At 41.8% G+C, this 25,095-nt stretch overlaps 1 protein-coding gene across 1 annotated transcript in view; it reads left to right on the top strand.

Annotated features, from left to right (window-relative positions):
- Positions 1 to 441: 441 nt before the first annotated feature.
- LOC126234445 (sialin-like) overlaps positions 442 to 25,095 on the top strand; it is a 113,649-nt gene continuing 88,995 nt past the window's right edge. Inside the window, exon 1 of the mRNA XM_049943139.1 lies at positions 442 to 509. Within this exon, the coding sequence (XP_049799096.1) occupies positions 497 to 509 (13 nt within the window). The 5' untranslated portion in view covers positions 442 to 496. The remainder of the gene's footprint in view (positions 510 to 25,095) is intronic.

The raw sequence follows: 25,095 nt of genomic DNA, 5'->3' as shown, positions 1-25,095 counted from the left end.
ATTAACCCTAAGGCCATTGGAAGAAGAGAGATTGAACTTTTAGCTTCCTGGCGACATCGGGAAAAGGGTGAAATCCGATTTTCATGCAGGTGGGGAAAAGTGGCTGAACCAGCCGGCCATTCACCCAAAGCCACATAGCGAAACCATAGAAAAGGTAAATGAGGATTACGTGACTGGGTTTGAACCCTGCTATTCCCAAAGAGAGCCCAATGTCTTAGGCAGTGCTCCACTTGGCAAGGCGTTTCATCACTAGAGAAGGGTGCGAAGTCGCCCGCGTTTGTGCATATCTGTCTAGGCCGTGGCTGACGGGCTGTGATCCCGGTTATTTATGGCGACGACTTAAGGAGTAATGTTCAACGGAAGAGAACAGACCCTTGCAAATCATTTCTAGAGATTAGAGACGAGCGCGCCACTTTGCTCTGCCACTGGATGTTGGTCTTCAGTTCTGGCTCCCCACTGTTCAGTTCATCTTGCAAGCTCAGAGGCTCATCGCACCATGGCGTCCGAAGGTACGCTCGTCAATCGGATTCCGCTTCGCTTTCTTCCTGTAATGGAATAGTTTAAAGATTATCAGGTTATAACTCATCCACATCGCTAAATTTGTAAGGTTTATCGACTGTGGAACCTAAAATAAGATTCTTTCCTCTAGAATCTGCAAGAAGGAACTGTCCGTCCAGCTGCAGCAAAACGAGAGTAGTAAGGTTGTAATCTAAATGGAGCTGGTCGCAATGAAGACTTCGTCAAACGGGTAGAGCAGTAAAAGGGAAAATAAAGATTTCAGTTGGCTACATCATAACTCGTTTTGCAGATTGATCATAAGGGGACAATATTTACGTAACAAATCATTTTCATTGCTCCCTAATGTGTACATAGGATTATGTCTCATGGTACAGTATATTTTGTGTATAATGGTTCAAATGGCTCTGAGCACTATGGGACTTAACATCTGAGGTCATCAATCCCCTAGAACTTAGCTACTTAAATCTAACCTAAGGACATCACACACATCCATGCCCGAGACAGGATTCGAACCTGCGTCGCGCGGTTCCAGACTGAAGCACCTAGAACCGCTCGTCCACCGTGACCGGCCTCGTGTATAATATTTCCCGTTTTATCAAGAGTCATCCATGTGTTTCAACCTGTTCTTCACCGTTCGTCTCTGCATATCTGTTACAGTAACAAACACTGAGATGACAAAAGTCAAGGGATACCTGCCAACATCGTGTCGGACCTCCTTTCGCCCTACTTAGAGCAGCAGCTTGACGTGCATGGACTCAACAAGTCGTTGGGAGTTCCCTGCAGAAATACTGAGCCGTACTGCCTTTATAGCCGTTCATAATTCCGAAAGTGTTGCCGGTGCAGGATTTTGTGCACAAACTAGCCTCTCGATTATGTCCCATAAATATTCGATGGGATTCATTATGGGCTATATGGGTGACAAATCATTCGCTGGGGGGTCTGTCCAGAATCTTCTTCAAACCAATCGCGAACAATTGTGGCGCATTGTTATCTATAAAAATTCCTTCGTTGTGTGGGAACATGAAGGCCATGAACGACTGTAAATGGTCCCCAAGTAGGCGAAAATAGCCATTTCTAGTCAATGATCGGTTCAGTTGGACCATAGGTCCCAGTCCATTCCATGTAAACATAGCCCACAGCATTATGGAGCGGCCACCAGATAGCACAGTGCCTTGTTGACAACTTGGAGTCTGCGCCACACTCGAACCATACCATTAGCTCTTACCATCTGAAATCGGGACACATCTGACGAGGCCATGGTTTTCCAGTCGTCTAGCGTCCAACCGATGTCACGATTAGCTGGCAGTTCTGACATTAATTTGCTCTTGCCTTGTTTAGCGGCGTAGAGATGATATTTTGCTGGGTGTTTGATTATAAATCTCCTACCTTCTAGATTTTGACATCAGCCTTCTGGCTTTCAGTCTTCCCTTTAATTTTAGTATCTTTTAAGGTGTTTCATAATTACTGCTGTTTCTTTCATAGGGAAATGATTCCTTGTTCCACCACACTCTGACCCCATTGCTGGAGCATACATCCCTTTAAGTTCAGCCGTTTTAGTCCTGTTCTGTGAAAATGCATAATATCTTTTGTACAGAACACATATTTTTAAGTGTCTATCATCCATCTACTCTTTCTTCTGACAAATAGAATCAGTTTTTTCTACGACTTTCTCTTGTACAACCTGTTTAGATGTCACTCTCATTCACTGTGACTTTGTTTCCTGTCCCTGTTGTTGAATTTACTAAAATAACTGCACTGCTAGTTTTTCATCTGATCCCTACATTCCAGAATTTTCTTCTTTCATTGATAAGTTCGTGTATTTCGAGGGGTACCCGTGACGTTTAATGACAGATGTATGTGTCTATTCATACTCGAGTAGGAGGTTCAATGCTGTTCCCAAAGAAAAACATACTATTTCAATCCTGAATGTCTTATTTCTGAAAGGTATTCGCGAAAGAAATGTGCACTAAAATGAGTAATTTAAGAGAAATACTTTCTCATACTGCACCGTTACATTTGTCAGTGGTCTGAGATTAAACTCGTGATTACATTTCACACAATTATTGTGAATCAGCACAATTTTAAGCTAAATTGGTTTTCCGCTGGTGCAATACTGCCATTAGAATTCCCATCAGTGACGATACTCTCGAGCGTCAGTAGTAACAACATACGTTTGCGCTGTTTACTGACGTTAACATGTCAATAAGGTCACAGTGAAATGAACACGAAATATGTTCAATTGTTGGTATACTCTTTTTCTCATTTGCCCATAGAGGTGATTCTGTTTTCAAGCAAAACCTCATTTTGTGCCACTGAAAAATTTTAAAAACGGGTAGTTATGTATAATGAGTCATGGAAACCATTGAATGGATGAGAAGTAAACGTTTCTTGTTGAATTTTCACCTTATGATTAAATCATACCTTGATCTTACTTCTTAATTCGAACAACTGGAAGTAATTCCATTGGCATTTGTCTGTAAATATTGTTGAGGGAAAAGCTTTTTTATTCATTACGGCGCATGTCCAGTTCACTGTGAAAAAATACTGATGACGTCCAAGCTGCAAATAGCACATCCACAGTTTATTCGTTTTCGCTTGTTATTGCATATGAGTAAGAATGGTTTTTCTAGATGAAATGGAAGTGATCTGAAATGTAAAATATCAATACGATATAAGAGAGAGAGGCCTATAGTGCACGAACTTAGACCAAGTACCGGTACACTAAGGTAAACAGAAATGTGGATTATGCTGTAAGAGAACAGTAACCAAACAAAATATTTGTGGCAGTTTTTATCGTTGTTTTCTTAACTTGTTTTATAGAAACAATTCAATTATTCCGGACCAAGTACCGGTACACTAAGGTAAACAGAAATGTGGATTATGCTGTAAGAGAACAGTAACCAAACAAAATATTTGTGGCAGTTTTTATCGTTGTTTTCTTAACTTGTTTTATAGAAACAATTCAATTATTCCGGCGAACACGAGTTATCTTTTTATGATATTTCCTTGCACCAGAATAAACATCTGTGACAATGGAGTGCGCATACATAGTTTAGTTAATACGTCTCCTCTGGAGCGCAGAGTTGTAACATCTTGTATAATTATGTAACAGGGATTGTAGTACGTATGTTAGATAAGCTGTAATTGTGGCGTACTCACAGTAAATGAACACTCAGTGTTGGCATCCCTGATGGTCGTGTATTTTCAAAGAAATGCATTTATAAGAGTGAACAATGACAGAAGACGCAATGCTGCACATTTTTAAAAGAAGCTCATGATCCCATGACCAGGTGTAAGGTTTACCTGACAGTGTGACTCACTAATCAAAGAGACGATTTGTACTTGCTGTGTACAACGGAGGCATACTGACAGTGAAAAACGTCTGATGATGTATTCGATTTGCTGCTGTGGCTAGCAATAAAGTCGTATTATGCTCATTGTGCGACTGAAAATTTGCATAGGAAGTGTGAAGATACCAGAATTTCATCCTGCTGAAACGTACTGTTTTATTACATGTACTTGGCACAACACATTGATTTATTTGTTTGTTCTTTGACAATTTTTTGTATGAATTTCGTGCAGTAGAAAGGCGTGAACTTCGAATAGTATTCACCGTTGTACAAATATTGGTACCAGAAGTACCGTGTTAAAGGAGCGCTGCTTCAGTAAAGAACGGGAACAATAATAATGGCCTGAGTGTTATTCCCCATCGGTCTTAAAAGCTACTTATGCGACAAACGCATGAATACAGCACTCCCATCCGGATACTTCTCTGATTTGCCTTTATCTGAGATCATTAACAACTAAGACAATAAATTTTTGTTATATCGTTGACAATTTTGAGACAAAACAGTTTCCTGTAAATATGTAACCAATTTCCAGCCACGTATACAGTTACATCTTTTTATACACGATTATCAAAAGCATCCAAATAACTTACAGATGTCATTATTAATTGAGAAACAAAGGTATAAAATTCATCATTTGAAATTAAAGCTTTCGTAAATTCCACTATTGAGTTCAGTTCATATTTTGGATCTCTCAGTACAGACAAATATTTATCATTTTGACATTTTAGCACAGGCGAGAGTACTATCATTGATGCTAAAGGCCATTTAGTGTGTTTTGATTGTTTCAACTTTGGATTTTATTCATCTAAAAATGGTTCAAATGGTTCTGAGCACTATGGGACTCAACTGCTGAGGTCATAAGTCCCCTAGAACTTAGAACTACTTAAACCTAACTAACCTAAGGACAACACAAACATCCATGCCCGAGGCAGGATTCGAACCTGCGACCGTAGCGGTCGCGCGGTACCAGACTGTAGCGCCAGAACCGCTCGGCCACCAGCGGCCGGCTTTATTCATCTCTCTATTACAAAAATCTAATCGTGTATGGTCCAGCGTCTTTCGTAGCCAAGGTTAGTCATCGCTTTGGCCATCTTTTAAGAAATGTTACACCTGGATAACATTTCACTCCAGGAGTAGAAAGCGCCTACGATTCATAATGTTGAAGGTGTTTATGCACTCCCATAGAAATTTCCTTCTGTCACAAAGGAAGCTTATTGTACAGAAGCCTGCATATCTGACCTCCTTAAAATGAATCAGTAAAATTACTGCAGTTAAATTTCCGCAGTCTCGTATTTGCAGAGTCTAAAAATGATATGTGGGTTATAGAGAGTCTTCCGACAGTGTGTAATATGAAAAGCATTAATTATCGATTATTAATTAGCAGTCAACATAATTTCGTAATAATGAGTGTTAAAAGGAACTCAATTTTTTATTTATTTGTTGTATTTATTTAGCTTCTAGCTGTCTAACTATTTAACAAATCACATTGTTATTTAATACGTTTACAAATTACGTATTCATCTGTTATGATTACATTTAAGTTTCGATTCATCTTACTCTTTGTTAATTACCTATTATCGCTCCAAATGAAAGAAATACGTAAGGATTGTTATTATTAGTTTTTCTTTTTTGTATGTTATAACAGTTTAATGCTGATGATTTTAATAACTGGCAGTCGTATTTCTCTACTAGTAAGTTTTATGGTATTCATCATTGGAGGTAAAAAATAATAGGTCTAGGGATGAACACTGTGGACAAATAACCAATTACAAGAGTGAATGCAGGCGATTTCTTCCTTCGGCAATCACGTAATGCAGTTTCTGTTGCTCGAAGTCTTCACACCTTGGAATTTAGAGATTAGTGTCTGTCTCTTGTATGTCTGTCTCGGTCTCACATTTTGTAACTACTCTAACCTAAGAGATACATGATGAATGGTACCGATCCTGGCTGTCAGACAGGGTCCGTGATACTGCGTATTGGGCACTGCCCTTTTAGCCATCGTCATTTGCTCAGTAGCACTACCCCGCCACTTTGTACGCATTGCGCCCAAATTTTAACTGTTCGCCACTTCCTGCTGGAATACCGTTTTTTTTTTAACAATTTACGTTCCAGCTTGGGTTTGCCGTCTGATTTATCAGTCGTTTTAGCGAATAACGCGGGGGTTGTCGACCATGTTTTACTTTTTATCAGCAGAAGCAATGTGGCGAAGGCCATTTAATTTTTAGTTTTGGACCTCCATTTTTATATGGTTTTTTTAGCCCTTTCTCTACGTGCCTGTTTTTAGCTGTCTCCTATTCTGTCCATTGGGACTGACGTATAGTTATTTTCCTCCTCTCTCTGTTCGTATTCTATAGTTTTGACTTGGGTGCGTATAAACCCAGCTGTTTTTGCGCCCTAAAACAAAACAAAACAAAACAGTGGGCGAGTTTGACTCCCAGTCGCGAAAGATAGGCTTCGAAAATTAGTGAGGTTTAAACTTGCTATTGTATGAAGCTGTGAAATTTTTAACCTTGATTTCCATGTTATCTTAGGAATGAGTGGTTGAATCTTTGCAAAGTTTTGTGCTCTCGTCATCTGAGAGGTTTTCCAGGATCGGTACCATTCATCATGTATCTCTTAGGTTAGAGTAGTTACAAAATGTGAGACCGAGACAGACATACAAGAGAGGTATTCCTTCCGTGATTCTACTCTTCGGTAACTTGCCAAAAGTTTCGTTCTCTATGGTTCGGGAATATTCTTTGATCCAAAAAGACTTATATGGGGAACTTTCATTGCTGCTTCTGTTAAATCTGCGTTCTTAGAAAGCGTCATTATCAGACGCAGCCGAGAAAAAGTTAACGGGTGAAATTATTGAGCTGAACTAAGTAACAGGTCAGGAGTTCTCATTTGCTGAGCGTGCTCTCGAAGCAGGCCACAGTAATACACAATCGCAACTTTAATTCCTAGCAGCCTAAGAGCAAGCTATAGTTAAGTAACTAAGGATCATCAGGTGCCTTACAAACTTCCGAGAGCAGTTCTTAAATTCACCAAAATTTCGAAAGAGTTCCTGTCCAGTGGTCAGAGCGGCTTTTAACTGTGTAGATACACCAGTACATTTAACCCGTCTTTCAAATACTGGTCACCAAGCCGTGCTCCAAGCGGTATAAAACAGATGTCTTCTTTGGCCGCTGCTAACCCAACGTTACGATATAAGATGAACATCAACAAAAGCAAAACGAGGATAATGGAATGTAGTCGAATTAAATCGGGTGATGCTGAGGGAATCAGATTAAGAAATGAGACGCTTAAAGTAGTAAATGAGTTTTGCTATTTGGGGAGCAAAATAACTGATGATGGTCGAAGTAGAGAGGATATAAAATGTAGACTGGCAATGGCAAGGAAAGCGTTTCTGAAGAAGAGAAATTTGTTAACATCGAGTTTAGATTTAAGTGACAGGAAGTCGTTTCTGAAAGTATTTGTATAGAGTGTAGCCATGTACGGAATTGAAACGTGGACGATAAATAATTTAGACAAGAAGAGAATAGAAGCTTTCGAAATGTGGTGCTTCAGAACAATATTGAAGATTAGACGTGTAGATCACATAACTAATGACGGCTTCCCTCAGACTGTGATAATAGCATTATAGTAATCAGTTTTTAATCGTGTCCTGAACTTCGGGAGCCATTTGTTCTTGGGACTGATGATTATGTCGAAGTGTATTTCATATTATCGGCGCTAATATAGGAATTAACTGGCTTTGTAACTGCATAAGCTCTAGCACACAATAGTCAAACAATAGTGATATAGGTTTTACAGCGGCAAGACAAGCCATCGTGTACGACATTGCAGACATATGTTGCGACCGAGTGAGTTGGGGTCACTTTATGTGCAGGAGGCCGAGCACGGAGTGTGGAAGGGTGGTCCACACTACGCACAGATGCATTAGTGACACAGGGGTATCTGTAATAACGTGTGTCTGCCTAGATAAGTAACAGGGTTATAAGGCTGTCTGAGTGTGTCAGACTGCGGTCGGGCATCAGCGCCAGCTGCAATGAGTTGCTTCTGAGCCCCGTCAGTGAACTGTCAGATCGGAGCTGCAGCTCAATGAGCGGCAGCCGTGTTGTGGAGGCGGCAGTGGGGACAGTTGAACGCCGCCCATCCCTGTTTCTGCGGTACAGCGCGGCCCTTACACCTCAGCGCTGTCACACACACACCACGTCATGCGCTCAGGCGAGGATAGCCGACTGTGTGGTCCAGGTCGTCGGTTGTTGTGAGGACGTCGGTTGTTGTGAGGACGTCGGTTGTTGTGAGGACTAGGCCTTGGTCGACCACTGTGGTTTGACCAAGACTGCAGTAGATGTTCACGTGTTGGCCAGGTGCCTGTGCAAATGCGTCACACCTGGACAGTGTGCAGATGGCAGTTTGCAGATCATCCGCAGTTGACTGTCAATGGGAAGGGTGCTGGCCGCATGCCAGTCTTCCCCTCATCTGCGATGTCCTATAGTAGGCAGCAACATCAGACCGTGGCTATGGTTTTCATCAGGTTTGGATACATATCAATGTTGAAGTCAGCAAGCGAATAGCAAGCGGACCATCATTAGTCAGCTTGTAGTGGTTTCACTCAAACTCAATAGATCATCATTCTATCTCTTCTGGCAACACGTACAGAATGGTGGCACGACCGGATGTTTCTTTGACCTCCGAAAGCTCCATCATTTGAAGAGCCATGACCCGGTGGCTCCGGGTGCATGATCGAACTGGCCCTCGATAACTATAAATAAATGTTCGCCGGGTGCAAATCTTTCGATCTGACTCCACTTCGGCGACTTGCGCGTCGATGGGGATGAAATAATGATAATTAGGACTACACAACACCCAGTCCCTGAGGGGAGAAAATCTCCGACCCAGCCGGAAATCGAACCTGGGCCCGTAGGATTGACATTCTGCCGCACTGACCACACGGCTACCGGGGGTCGACGGCCCGCGATTATTGGTCTCGCCAGTGTTACTTGCCTCTGCGTGTGGTTGTTCAATAATTATTCTGGCTCGCCGAACTCGGGACTTTCAGCAACGTTTGACTATTGCAGTGGCGCTCTGGCGCTTCAAGCTAGAGAGTGCTACGTAATACTGCCCCGCTACGTCGCATTGTGGCGTTTACCCTTTTGCTACCCTCGTTGGGAGATTGTGTGGCAATGCTCACATGGTACCCTGCCTTCCGCTACATGGACAGTACGCCGTGTGGACATTCCAATTGGCACACTGACCCCGAGCTGGCTTCCTCCGCTCTGAGCTTGTGTGGTAGAACTTTAAAAAAATTAGGCTTATACACTGAATTTTTTCTGCGGCGCAACACTCCTCAAATTGTTCAAATGGCTCTGAGAACTATGGGACTTAACATCTGAGAGGTCATCAGTCCCCTAGAACTTACAACTACTTAAATATAACTAACCTAAGGACATCACACACATCCATACCCGAGGCAGGATTCGAACCAGCGACCGTAGCGGTCGCGCGGTTCCAGACTGTAGCGCCTAGAACCGCTCAGTCACACCGGCCGGCCAACACTCCTCCCTTCTTCCAATAATTTCGTCCCAAAGTTTGCCTTTGATCACTCTCTGCAGGGATTTACATATACACGGTGAACATTAATAAAACCGACAAACTGCAGGGGCGGCTTACTGACCGGGAATAGACGAAGAAAGATCCTACGAAGATGTACTCCGAAATGCATCGTTGCCACGGTAGATGACGCTGACGAATGACACTTCCTCGACCATGTGCCGTGTGATCCTTGTGTGTTTCAGGCTATGTAATTGACGCAGCTAACTGCAAGCAGCAGAATCGTCCGGTATTCATATGGAGAGCAAACCGAGATGGTGTTTGTATACAAGCAGTCAGATGGAAACGGTCGAGAGGCAGCATCTAAACAAGTACCCTCATGGACACCAACCCCATCACGCAACATTTAAAGCCCATTTCTAGCGTTTGTGTCATCATGGCTCCTTACAGACAAACGAACGTGCAGGGAGGCTGCGGACTGTGCGTCCGCCAGATTTGGAGGACCGGGTTCTAGAAGATACTGAGACGAACAGGCTCCAGGCAGGTGGGCCGCCAACATGATGTAAGCCAAATTACGATTATGTGTACCCCACTTGACACTGCATCCCTTGGAGGCCACTTTGAACGTATGTTTTGAGGTAGATGCGACAGAGTTCTGAACTGTATTCTAGGACGATTTGTTGTCGTCGTACACACACTGTCCATTTCCGTACAGATGTTCATAGGACTTTTTTCCTCCATTTCCAGTCACGAATACGTCCCCGTATTTCGTCGGTTTTATTAATGTTCACCCTGTATAATTGCACACTGTACTCACTAATATTTTTGCTCATATGATCTGACCAATACGGATCTTTTTTGTTTCCCAATTCTATAGTATATAGTTTTGGTTTACTGAACCCATTTCAAAGTTACACTATATTATTCTTATTTCCGTTACTACGTCCCGTCAGCAATTTACAATTTTCCTTATTCTATGATTTCGGGGTCATGTCAGTTAACCATTCAACAGATACCTGATATGTCAGCAGGTCCAGAGAACAGATACTTCTACACTTGAGACAAATGTAAAGTGCATAAGCCCACCCAGTTAGCTGTGCTGTCTAACGTACTGCTTTCCAGGCAGGAAGGCGTGCCGCCCCCAGCACGAATCCGCCCGGCGGATTAGAGGAGGAGGAGATTAGTGTTTAACGTCCCGTCGACAACGAGGTCATTAGAGACGGAGCGCAAGCTCGGGTGAGGGAAGGATGGGGAAGGAAATCGGCCGTGCCCTTTCAAAGGAACCATCCCGGCATTTGCCTGAAGCGATTTAGGGAAATCACGGAAAACCTAAATCAGGATGGCCGGAGACGGGGCGGATTAGTGTCGAGGTTCGGTGTGTTGGCCCGTCTGTGGATGGTTTTTAAGGCGGCTTTCCATCTGCCTCGGCGAATGCGGGCTGGTTCCTCTTATTCCATCTCAGTTACTCTGTCGGCGATTGCTGGGCAAACACTATCTCCACGTACGCGTACACCAAAATTACTCTACCACGCAAACACTCGTCTGGTGTGAGACGTTCCCGGGAGCGGGGTCCACTGGGGCCAAACCGCACAATAACCCTGGGTTCGGTATGGGGCGCCGCGCGGGATTAGCCGAGCGAGACGGCGCTGCAGTCAGGGACTGTGCGGCTGATCCCGGCGGAGGTTCGAGCCCTCCCTCGGGCATGGTTGTGTGTGTTTGTCCTTAGGATAATTTAGGTTAAGTAGTGTGCAAGCTTAGGGACTGATAACCTTAGCAGTTAAGTCCCATAAGATTTCACACACATTTGAACATTTGGTATGGGGCGGCGGTGGGGTGAGTGGACTGCTGTAACTTGTGGGGTTGTGAACAGCTATGCATGTAGATGCAGACGTAGACTCAGAACTATAATCGAGACAGTCTAAGAAGATCCCTGCCAGCTTGCAGCGCTGTTGCCCACTTTCAACTGCGAAGCACTAACAGCCGCAGGCGGAAACAGTCTACAGAGCGCGGGCAACATTGTGGCGATGTCGTAAGATGTTTACAAAATTGCGTAACGTTATTGGTTAACCTTCTGTGGGCCCGGTGTTTTTCGCAACGAGATCGGGGACGGTGTATCAAATTTATCATGTCGCTTATTCACCTGATTATTTATTGAATTTCATTAACAAAACACACAATAAATTAAAAATATCTTTAAAGAAAGACAGAGTAGACAAAAGAGGCCAACAGCAATGGAAATAGTTTTCATTCAGATTTATTTTCGTCAGTGTTGGACTTGGGTAGCAAATGATAACATCGCCTTTTTATCACTTCTTTATTACATTTCACTAATTAAGCTCGTTATAAATGACAAATATCTTTACAGAAAGGCAAAGATGACATTGTAACACAATAACAATGGTGCCATTACTTATTCAGTTGTGTTATCGTCACTTTTGGACTGTGGTAACATACGAGGATGTTTACCACAGTCAGAACAAAAAAAGTTCAATGTGCATCAAACAGATTGGTTTTTGACACATTTTGCAACATTATTTTGTCACTCTTTTTTTACTGTGCAGGTATTATACCTTTTCCTCTTGATTGCAGTTGTTTTTTCTCCTTTTCTGCTTTCGTCTTATGCTTCATCTTCACACGTTGGCCTATAATGTTGTAGCCTCAGTTGAAGATCCCTGTGAACTTCTGTGGTGTCCAAACTTCTTCGAACCAAGTGAGGTAGAACTAATGTGTAAGATAGTTATTTCAGCAATCCTTTTCTTCTGATACAGTTCTCATGGTTGCCACAATAGATTACTTGTGCATTGATTCCACTCATATTGATCACTGCAAAAAATATAACCGTGGGCCAATGGCGCACGTTTGTTGTAACATTGTACGAAGAGGTCAACTTATCTGTAGTGTCGACTCCACTGCTATTATAAATTGTTACAATCTATGGCTTTTATTGATCTCCACTGTCAGCATCTACTGAATTATCGTCATGCAAACTTGATGCTAGGATCACGCACTTCCCCTTTCTAAGAACTTAGGAAACTACAGTACATCCTTTCTTGAACCCAAAAAGTGAACTGTTGGCAGTCCTTCCTTTATTGGTAGCAAAAACTCCGGAGGAATCTCACGCCTGTCTTTCTTCATAGTTCCATCAAAAGAAAGATTTCTCCTTCGTAACTCTTCTATCGAGCCAGTACTAGTAAACCAGTTGTCTGCGGTCACATTTCGACCTGACTGGTAAATAGATTCACACAGTCACAGAACAACATTGGAAGGTTTATTGCTTACGTGATATAATCGTTCTGGTTGCAACCCAGAGTATATTTCCAAATTATACAGGTAAAATACTTGGGAATCCACAAGAGCATATATCTTAATCCCATATTTGTTTGGTTTGCTAGGTATATATTGGCGAAAACTGCACCTTCTAGTTTCTCATCTACTGTAACATTGTCTCCGAGGGTATAGGATTACTGCCAGTTATGTACAAATACAGAAAACATTTCCCGAATCTCTGTTATCTGGTCTAATCGTCTCCTTTCTTCGCGAGTTGCACGATTGTCAAATCTAAGACACTGAATTTGAAACGTTTTATATTGATTACGAGACGAAATTTCTCAATGTCATACCCATCAGTTCCCCATATATCCTCTAAGCTCTATCTCTTACTTTTGTTACTCCAGCTAAAAATAAGAGACCGATGAAGGCCTTCAGTTCAGTAATGTCTATTTGTTTTACGTCTCTCTCACGCTGGAATGAAGCTTTGACGCTCTCCATGTACTGATTTGTACACAAAACTATAACAGACAAAATTTCATCTCTATGAGGCAATTCCAGCATTCCAAAGGCGTTCTCGCTGCTTTTGCCACACCAGTAGGTCCAGGTAACTTCCGAATAATATTGAGAGCCCTGAATCGTACTCTGTGCGACGGTGGAACTTCATTCCATTTTGTCTCTTTGTCCATTCCAATATAGTTATGGCCGTTTACATCAAGTACTTCCTCTTCATCTTCACTGTCGTCTTCCTCTGTTTCTGAATCTTACGGCCGGACTTCAACTATGTCATCACTATCTGTGTCCACTTCGTCTTCAAAATCCTCTTGAAATTTATTATCATCCTCTTCGAATAGCATCTTGTGGACTTCTGCAACATGATTTGTGTCGAGGAGGTTATATGTCTTACTGTAGCTTGCCATCATGAAGTACATACCACCTAAAATCATAAAATTCCTATAGAAAACGCAATCGGGCGCGGTGTATCAATTTGATACTTGATATTCAGACAACTGTAAAAGACGGCTGAACGCTCCTAAAAGTATATAAGTGCATTTTGCATTCTAAATTAGCTTTCTACTACTTACTAAGTTATGATGATAATCAAAGAAACTACTTGTTGAAATGTAACGGGAACAGGCGCGGTATATCAAACTGAGCAATCAGCAAATATCTCGACAACAGAGCAGTCGCGTTAATACTGGAGCACACAACAATGGAAAGTGGTCGGAGAAGGGAAGCTACTAGCGGGAAGGCGCCAGTGCTGCCAATTGCTGACAAATAATTTACAGCAAATATCGACGTGTATCAATTTGAACAGTCGCGCCCGACGGAAGGGTAAGGAAATTCAGCGAAGCTACTGCAACTGTCAGAAATCAACTTACGCCGCCTCTACTATAATGAGCCCTCGTTCTTCTCGGTGTTAACAGACTATAGAGTGAAGTACAACACTGTTACGCTGCAGCCAACAGTAGCTACCTGACAGCACTATCTGTTGGGTAACGTCGGCTGCAGTAAAAATCTGGTGACTACCAACTGCAGTCTCCCGACGTCCACCGATTCGGAACTACGGAGCTTATCGACCAACTTCAGAGTTAATACACTTCATATATTTCAGTACTTCTCTGACACGTTCACAAACACGACAACAAAAAAATTTGCGGATCGAACTAATACAACAAACAGAACTACGAAGTCCTCACTACTGTCTGAATACACATTGTACACCAATTTCTAGATTTCACAGTTATCTTTCAAAAAACAAAGTAGCCTGGAACGAGTCCGCAGGTAGAGCTGGCAAACCACAGGAAGTTGACTAAGGCAAGACTGAGAGAGACCCTAAAAAGTACGCTGGTACTCAAAAGGAAAGGACTAAAAGGAACAGCATTCCCCTCATCTACATGCTCGTACAGCCATAGTTTGCAGACTAGTGTTCACAGTCGTGTTTGATGAAATATTGGTGATTATGAGTGCACGTTTCGATTTTATTTTGTGTAAATTAAATTCTGAAACTAATTTCATGACACACGTACTTTTCAAATTTTTTGACATATGTTTTCCGAAGGCAATATTTTTCTGAACTGTAGTTCTCGAACGTTATGCTAAAGCAATGCGCCATTCATTGACTGAAACCAATTTTTGTTTCAGCTACCTCTATATCCACATGATTATCGTATTCTGCAATTCACACTTGAGTGTTTGGCAGAGGGTTGAAAGAACCACCTCTTACCATAGTTCCACTCTCGAATAGATGTAGCGGAATTGAACACCTAACCCTATGCGTGTAAGCTTGATTTCTCTTATTTCGTTACGATGGTCGTTTCTCTCCATGCAGGTGGGAGGCAGCAAAACATTTTCGCATTCAGAGGAGAAGACTGGTGATTGAAATTTCGTGAAAAGGTCTCGTTGCAACGATAAACGCCTTGTTCCATAAAATCTTGGAAGAGCTGCCGGGTGTCTGCAACTTGCTGCCACAATATTTCGTCGCAGAGTCTCCCGACTCTCAGTAGGTGAATACTAAAGAAATTGCACAGAGCTCACGTATCAGGACCCCGCTGGCACATGCGTGGTGTATCCAGTTGGCACTGCGCTGCATGAGCTATTGTGCTTCCGCTTGCTAATCGGTGCACTCCGCTGCGCGCTCTTGGTGCTGAAAGCTCGCCTCATCGATATCAAATCGATTTTCTCCTTACAGTAAAATAGTAGAAAGATGTAGGCTACGCAAAGCTCGAAGTTTTTCTACGACAGGATACTATGCAGAGTTTAACTGGAAACCACTGTCTCGATTGATAAGGGACTCAAGATATTCTATTTCCTCTGATTCCCTGGTGATGGAGTTCCATAAGTTTGACGTATGGTCCACAGTTTTTGTTTCACTGTATTTCATCAAATGACCAGTGGAAATACTGTGTTAGGTGAATGTGGATTTATGGCTTGTAGTTGGCTAGTATGACGCTGATGTTTTACAACGCGATCCTGCATATTGCGCGTCGCTTTCTCTACCTAAGATCTGTCGCATTAGTACGGAATCTGTAAACATTTACCTTCCACAGCTCTACGTCTTCTTTAGCAGATCCCAGTAGCGCCGAGATTTTGGAAGGAGGCCAAAATGTTGCTTTAACTTAATGTCTCCTTAATATTCTAGCTATTTTTGCTGAAACATTTCGCATATACGGTATATAAGCGGTCGTTTTGAAGGCCTCGTTCTCTTGTTTGTTCTGTCATTTGTACGTCTGCAGCTCTTTTTGTACTGGCTGTGACGAATAATCTTTATTCATGAATATAGTTTACAGGTGGTCCAGTTCCGTTTGCAGATATTGGCTTCCGAGACGGTATATGCTCAGTGAATGCCCATCGGTTATGCTGGATGGTGGTAACTAGTAGCTCGGAAATACATACATGTGTGGGTGGCTTTCGAAACACCGAATGCACAATGTCATCTCTCATAAGTCGCACTTAGACGTCTAAAAACGGCAAGCAACTATCTTTTATGTTTGGAGTTCACATGTTGAAGGAACTCTCGGAGACTGTCCAAACTATGAGGCCAAACCACAAAAGTGTCATCAACGAGTCGCCGATATGCTGTTCGTTTTACAATTTCCATAAAAAGATTGGCCAGCCGGGGAGACAAAGAACTCCCCACGGCAACACCATCAGATTGTTCAAAAACGATTCACCTAGCCCATACCATGTCGGATGCTAATAATCTGCAAAAGGAAGTGGACCACCTGCAAACTGTCTTCCTAAACAGTGAATGTTCATCTCAGCAAGTACAGAGAGCGCTACAGACGTACCAACGGCAGGACAAGCAAGAGGATGAGGCCTTCAAAATGATTGCTTATATACCTATTTTGGAAATGTTTCAGCAAAAATAGGCAACATAATATTAAGAATATCCGAAGTTAAAGCAATCTTTAGCCCTCCTTCCAAAATCTCGGCACTAATGGGATCTAGAGAGTCGCGCAAGGCGGGTATTTACGAGATTCCGTGGGCATGCTGCGTATGTTACATACGGCAAACAACGCACTCAGTGCAGGGTCGCATTGTCCAACGTCAGCAACATACTCGTCTCCTCCGAGCCAATAAGAGAGCAACCATTAATTACGTGAGCTGAAAATGGGGCGAGGGGTGTGTCTGGCAAAATCTCACCAAATCTCATTTATAGGGGAGGTGGGGGAGGGGGGGGGTGGGGGGAAGATGGGACGAAAATCTCGCTTCAATCTTTTAATCAGAGGATATAAATTATTCATTATTATGACAGGTAACATTTTGTTTTATATATTTAATCCCGAGCATAGACAATCTTTATGGCCTCTCTGAAGTACACGTGTACTTGCCCCGGGATTCCCCGATTTGAAACAAGTGCCACCCACAAGTGCTAGATTTCATTCGGGATGTACTCTGCTGCGCCGGTCTAAATCACTGGGAGTCAGTCGTGATATTCTCAACGGATATAAAGCCGATGCCATTGTGTTCAAAATGAATTTCATCTACATCTGCATCCACATTTATACTCTGTAAATCACACTTAAGTGCCTGGCAGAGGGTTCTCTGTTATTCCAATCTCGAACAACGCGCGGAAAAACGAACACCTACACTATGTGATCAAAAGTATCTGGACACCCTCAAAAACACACGTTTATCATATTAGGTGCATGGTGCTGCCATGTACTGCCAGGTACTCCATACCAGCGACCTCAGTAGTCATTAGACATCGTGAGAGAGCAGAATGGGACGCTCCGCCGAACTCACGGGCTTCAAACGTGGTCGGGTGATTGGGTGTCACTTGTGTCATACGTCTGTACGCGAGATTTCAGTACTCCTAAACATCCCTAGGTGCACTGTCTCCGATGTGATAGTGAAGTGGAAACGTGAAGAGACACGTACAGCACAAAAGCGTACAGGCCGACCTCGTCTGTTGACTGACAGAGACCGCCGACCGTTGTAGAGGGTCGTATTGGACACATATCCAGACCATTACACAGGAACTCCAAACTGCATCAGGATCCACTGCAAGTACTATGACAATTAGGTGGGAGGTGACAAAACTTGGATTTTATGGACGAATGGCTGCTCATAAGCCACACATCACGCCGGTAAATGCCAAACGACGCCTCTCTTGGTGTAAGGAGCGTAGACATTGGACGATTGAACAGCGGAAAAACGTTGTGTGGAGTGACAAATCACGGTACACAAGTGGCGATCCGATGGCAGGGTGTGGTTATGACGAAGGCCCAGTGAACGTCATCTGCCAGAATGTGTAGTGCCAACAGTAAAATTCGGAGGCGGTGGTGTTAAGGTGCGGTCGTGTTTTTCATGCAGGGGCTTTCACCCATCGTTGTTTTGCGTGGCACTATCATAGCACAGGCCTACATTGATGTTTTAAGCCCCTTATTGCTTCCCACTGTTGAAGAGCAATTCAGGGATGGCGATTGCATCTTCAACATGATCGAGCACCTGTTCGTAAAGCACGGCTGTGGCGGATTGGTTACACGACAATAACATCCCTGTAATGGAATGGCCTGCACAGAGTCCTGACCTGAATCCTATAGAACACCTTTGGGATGTTTTGGAACACTGACTTCATGCCCGGCCTCACCAACTGACATCGATACCTCTCCTTAGTGCAGCACTCCGTGAAGAATGACCTGCCAGCGCCTGATTAAACGAATGCCTGGGAGAGTGGAAGCTGTCATCAAGGCTAAGGGTTTGCCAACACCATATTGAAACCAGAATTACCGATGGAGGAGTCCACGCGTAAGTCATTTTCAGCCAGGTGTCCGGATACTTTTGATCACATAGGTTATATCTTTCCGTGCCAGCTCTGATTTCCTTTATTTCATTGTGATGATAGTTTCTCCCGAAGTAGGTCGGCGTCAACAAAATATTTTCGCATTCGGAGTGAGACTGAAATATTGTGAGAAGGTTCCGCCACAAAGAAAAACGCCTTTGTTTTAGTGATGTTCGCCCCAAATCCTGTATCATTTCAGAGACATGCAAAACGTGCTGCCCTTCTTTGAACTTTTTCGATGTACTCTGTCAATCTTGTATGATGAGGATCCCACACCGCCCATATCGCGCAGCAGTACTCCAAAAGAGGACGGACAAGCGCAGTGTTTGCAGTCTCTTTGGTAGATCTGTTACATTTTCTAGGTGTTCTGCCAACAGAAGGCAGTCTTTGTTTTGCCTTCCCCAGAACATTCCCTATGTGTTTTTTTCCAATTTAAATTGTAGTTTCTAAGTAGCTGGTTGAAGTTTCGGCCTTTAGATTGGACTGATTTATCGTGTAATAGAAGTATAACGGATACGTTTTAGCACTCATGTGAATGACTTCACACTTTTCCTTATTTATGGTCAACTGCCAATTTTGTACAGTTAAGCTATCTTTTCTAAATCGATTTGCTCAATTTGTTTTGATCCTCTGATTAATTTACTAGATGATAAACGACAGAATCATCTACAAACAACCTAAGATGGCTGTTCAGATTATCTCCTAAATTGTTTATTTAGATAAGGAACAGCAGAGGGTCTATAACACCACCTTGGGGACGCCAGAAATCACATCTGTTTTACTCGACGACTTTCCGTCAGTTACTATGAACTGTGGCCTTTCTGAAAGGAAAACACGAATCCTGTCATATAGCTGAGACTATTTTCCATAAGCACGAAATTTCACTGCAAGCCGCTTTTGTGGTACAGGGTCAAAAGCGTTTTGGGCATATAGAAAAACGGAATCAACTTAAAATCCCTTGACAATAGCACTCAACATTTTGTGTATGTAAAGAGCTTCTCGTGTTTCACAAGAACGATGTTTTTTAATAATTCTGTACTGAGTGTGTGTCAGTAGACGGTTCTCTTCGATGTAATTGATAATGTTCGAACACAATATATGTTCCAAAATCCTGCTGTATATTGACATCAATGATATGGGCCTGAAATTTAGTGGACTACTACTGCTGCCTTTTCTGGAATATTGGAGTGACCTGTGCAACTTTCCAGTCTTTAGGCACGGATGTTTTGTCGAGCGAACAGTTGTATATGATTGTTGAGTATGGAGCCACTGTATCGGCATACTCTGAAAGCAACCTAATTAGTATGCAATCTGGACCAGAAGACTTGCTTTTATTACGTGATTTAAATTGCTTCACTACTCCCAGGATATCTATTTCTAAGTTACTCATGTTGGCAGCTGTTCTTGACTCGAATTTTGGATTGTTTACTTCGCCTTCTTTGGTGAAGGAATTTCGAAACTTTTAAAAAGGGCATATGTTAAACGGCATGCTGACAAGTCGAAAAAAAGGTCGATCAAGAAGTTAATCATTTGTGGAAGGAAGCTACGCTGAAGTTCACTTACAAGAATTCTCTTATTAATCATATAAATCAAGAGATTGAAAAGCTGCGTAATCATACAGTTCAAAGGAATGTACAAACAATGGTGTCTTTCATCTGAAAAGATAGTAAAGATTCAGTGACATTTAATGTGTAATATACCAATAAAACATCAGTTTCTTAGGGATCCAACAAAACCGTTAATACAGTTTTGGTGACGCCTTCTTGTTCGTCTGTCTGTCTCTGTCTGTCCATCTGAATACTACTCGGGATTAGCATGTTTAAAATAAAGTTTTTTTAATCACATGTTAAAAACACTGTTTAAAACATTTCAGGGGACGCCAAATTCATGTACTTGAAGAAAAAAGCTTTTACAAACTGCCTACCATCCAGCGCACGTTGGTCTATCGATTGTTCATATTATTTTTAATCGCATCCCTGTTGGTTTCTGAACATTTTTGAATACACTGTAATTTGATTTCTGAACGAATCATAAATTGATTTTTTAATGCGTGCATAGTGTACACAAGAGGAATCCCCTTGCACCAAGAAATAAAAAAAAAAAAATTACGCGCAGAGGACAGGACTCTAAGAGCTGAGCCGAATAAACCCGGACCCGTGAATGCCGTCGGCCGGGGTGACCGTGCGGTTCTAGGCGCTGCAGTCCGGAACCGCGAGACTGCTACGGTCGCAGGTTCGAATCCTGCCTCGGGCATGGATGTGTGTGATGTCCTTAGGTTAGTTGGGTTTGGGTGGTTCTAAGTTCTAGGGGACTGATGACCTCAGATGTTAAGTCCCATAGTGCTCAGAGCCATTTTGAACCCGTGAATGCCAATCGCTGTTTGTTTATGTGGTTGATTGGTGTGCGAATGACAACGTTGTTATAGTTACTAGTGAAATACATAGATTCAGATTACCAGAGTGGAAATAAACGACTAACAGGAATAACAGGTAAGAAAGATGACGTATTATCTTCTCGGTGTATCCAAAAAAATGAAATTTTGGCAGAAAATTTTTGCCAGATCGCCTGTTGTATAGTCCCCGGTAGCATCCATTTAAGTTTTATTCCCGGGATAGCGCGGAAAACGTGTTGTACGAACGCGTATAACGAGAATAAACGCGGCATAACTAAACCGGTGATTCTGGTAGGGTAAGTGAAGTTAACCAGAGAATAAGTGTTGACGATGGCAGGAATAGTTACAGAATTAGTGATGACAAGATTGTTTGTTAGAACGAGGAAGGAGGCGAAACGGGGACATAACATAAATTATATGGAAGAATATGACGATTCCAAATTTATATAAAATTTTCTTACTACTGCTGTTGCTTTTGGATCTCATGTTCGAGAAACCGAGCATATGAATGAAATGTAAAACTATTTCCTAATATAAAACGTTTTGCTTGTAATAGGCCTAATAGGTATTTGATATTGGCACTTCTTGATTTATTCTGTCATGTTAATTATATAAATTAAGTAGATAAAAACGACCTTTTGTGTCAAAACAGTGTCGCGTATTTGGCATGTGTTATATTTGCTGCAATATTAGAAAGGCCTATTTCGTTTTATTTAGCAGACAGTGACAAAATAGACGTAATCATATCGAGAAACCACATCACTCTTGGGTACTATTCATATTAACAGCTTTTTCAGTATTAGACAATGGCATTTTGGTTTTTCATGTAGCAAAACGTTTGACGAACAGTGATGAAGTAATAGATTCTGTCGCAGGAAGGAAGGCACGCCGTGTAAAGCGGTAGCAAGATTAGAGAGAAAAAAAGTTCTGGGGCCTAAGGATTGAAGAAATGTGTACAATCTTGATTGCCTTTACTGGTTTTATGTTTCCTATATTTAATTTTATGTCAAACTATAGAGAAAGTTATTAGTTAATAGACAATAATGAGTGCAGATCTTCTAAAGAGTTGTTATTCTCCTGGTCGCAAATAATCCCACCCATTATTAATTTTTGTTTTTTTTTTAAGAGGGGGTAGGATGTCAGACTGGCCGTAGGAGAGGCACCACAGGACATTTTAATTTCCTCTCTCCTGAATGTAGGTATGATGACTTTCATCACAAAATTTACACGCTTGAATTCCACAGAGCGAAATACAGTGACGTGCGATAGACGAATGCTGTGTGAAGAGGCGTGGCACGTGCTATCTCAAACGCTCGAGAGAGAGGTGGGCGTGGGCGGAGAGGGGGGGGGGGGGGCGCCACTATCAAAGTTTATGCCCGAGTTCGAAAATATCGCAGATCCGGGGCTGATGAATGCCACACTTAACTCACTTACTATCAAATGCATGACACTTTCCTCCCATTTCGCTATAATATAAAAAGAACTGCACATCTTTTAACTTTTTCGGTGTCCTCCATCAGTCCTGTCTGGTAAGGATCCCATACTCTGCAGCAGTACTCCAGAAGAAGATGGACAAGCGTGGTGTTGGCAGTCTTTTTATTAGTGTTTTGCATCTTCTAAGTATCTGCTAATGAAATGCAGTGTTTGGTTCTCCTTCCCCGCAAGATTTTCTGTCTGTTTCCAGTTTAAGTTGTTCATAATTGTAATCCCTAGGCACTTAGCTGCACTGACAGCTCTTAAATGATTGTGATTTATTATGTAAGAGGAATTTAATGTTTTTTTAGCACTCATGTGAAGGACCTCGTACGTTTTATTGTTTATAGAGTCGGATGCCATTTTTTGCACCATGCAGATATCTTGTGTACATAATTTTGCAATTTGATCTGATCTTCTGATGTCTTTCCTAAATGGTAAACGACATCATCTGCAGAAAACCTAAGAGGATCGCTCAACTTGTTTCCGAAATCGTTTAAAATAAATTAATAACAATAGAGGGCCTCTAACTCCTTCATGGGGAAATCCAGAATCACCTCTGTTTCAGCAGATAGCTTCCCGTCAGGTAATATAAATTGTGACCTTCCTGACAATAAGTCACAAATCGAGGTACACATCTGACACGATACTCGAAACATGCAGTTTGATTATAAGATGCCTATGAGAAACAGTGTCCCAAACCCACTGAAATCTAGATGTATGGAATAAACTTGAGATCCTCCTTCTATAGCAAACATTACTTTTAGTGCATAAAAAGCCAGTTATATTTCAAAAGAAACATTTTCTGAATCCGTGTTGGTTATGTGTCATACTACGATACTGTAGGGCCTGTATTGTTCAGAAACATGATGCAATGACTGCAGCCATTACGAAATACATACAACAATGTGTGCACAGTTGCGAATATGAACAGCCATCAGTTGTATAACAGAATGACGACAACGAAAATTTGTGGCGAACCAGAACCGAAACTATATATAATTGAATGTCGCTTTTCCGGTTTTGGCAGTTAAATACAATGTTCCTTTGGACATGCATGCATTGCGGCAACTACAGCCGTTTGAGTCATGGGAGCTGCGCACACACGCATGTTTTGCTTTCTTAATTACAACCCAGTATTTTGAGCCACTATCTTTGTTCTTGTAGTTCAATGTCTGTACTAACTCTACTAGTCTGGTCTCTTTACCCGAGAGCTTCCATCTTGTTCTCACAGTTCAATCTCTGTACCACAAACCTGCCATCTTGCTCTGCTGGTTCGATCTCTAGACCTCCTGCTCATCCAGTTTTGTACCTGTAATTCTCTCTCTGACCTCCTGTTCCACCATTTTTGTTCTCGTTGTCCGACCTACATACCCAATGACTTGGTTATATGTAATATTGACACTGTCAATTGATCCTATACTTCAAGATATTTCATAATTTGCAAGAACAGGATACAGTATTTTCGAAAGCCCTACTGGGAAACTGTACGTAGTATGGATCCAATTATATGATTTATCATCATTAAATACATATTCTGAGTGCTAAATGGTACTGTGATGTCAGACTAGTTCTCAAGCTCGCCCCTAACTCATCTTAGTTGAACTAAAACTAATACACCATCTGCCAGAGTCCGATGATCAAGTCGCAGTGTATATCATGATCAAAGCCTGCCTCCCCAGTAAACTGCTGGACACTGCACTTGCAACATGTATGAAACACTCTATACAACACTCATAAGCCAGAGTCCAATGATCAGGGCACTGGGTATGTAGCAGTGTGTATCCTGCCTATTTGCTAGATTTTCTGTTTTTGACATAGGTGTTGTGACCTGTTTCTTCCTAAACATGCAAGTTTTGAGACAAAAAAATGTCTGAATTAGAGCCATTCCCACACCTAAATCAATAATTTGTATTTATTTCACAGTTTGCAAACGTATTTGTGAGTGTAATGCATATAATATAATTTTGCACTGTTCCAAGTAAAACATGCTGAATTTTGATGATAGTCTTGTTTGTGATGTGGGGAATGTGTGTGTGTGTGTGTGTGTGGGGGGGGGGGGAATGGCAACTTCCGTTATTGCAAATAACGTTCAAGGAATGGTGGGTGCAATTTTCATCACCTGATGTTTTTTTAGAAGTTTTCACTAATGCTTCACCTAGCCAAGAACCATTTTAGAAGGGAAGAGGATATTTATTTATTTATTTATCTCTTGTTCTGGTGATCCATGTTGTGACAGTATCATAGGATATGGAACATGTCAATTTTACAAGCTTTTGGCCAGAATTTATGGTAATACATAAAACAAAACAAAAACAGTAAACAGTAACTTAGGTCCCACTACAAAAATACATTTTAGAGAGAGATAAAGATTACAAAACAATAAGTGTTATAGAGAAATAAATATTGCAAAATATATGTTTATCATAAAAATATTCGGTATTACAAATACAAATTTGGGCATAAATTTGCAATTTACAATACAAGAGATGTTAAACACTGTAGTTCAGGAACTCTTCTAATGTATAAAATGATCCTTGCAATAGGAACTGCCTTAAGGTTTTTTTAAACAGGAGATCATCATCTACCAAACACTTAATTCTTGAATGGAGGGCATGTTCCACACTACAAAAATATAATTGAAGTTATTGGCTAGCTTTATATTAGCTGTACTTTGCGAAAGTTCCAACATAGCTTTATGTTTGAACAGGGATGGCTTGTGGTTGCCATAGTGAGGAAATATGTGACATTTACTGATTGCAACTATA

The sequence above is a fragment of the Schistocerca nitens genome, chromosome 2 (assembly GCF_023898315.1).
Source record: "Schistocerca nitens isolate TAMUIC-IGC-003100 chromosome 2, iqSchNite1.1, whole genome shotgun sequence".
Classification (NCBI taxonomy): Eukaryota; Metazoa; Arthropoda; class Insecta; order Orthoptera; family Acrididae; genus Schistocerca; species Schistocerca nitens.
This window is presented reverse-complemented; position numbering and strand designations above follow the sequence as displayed.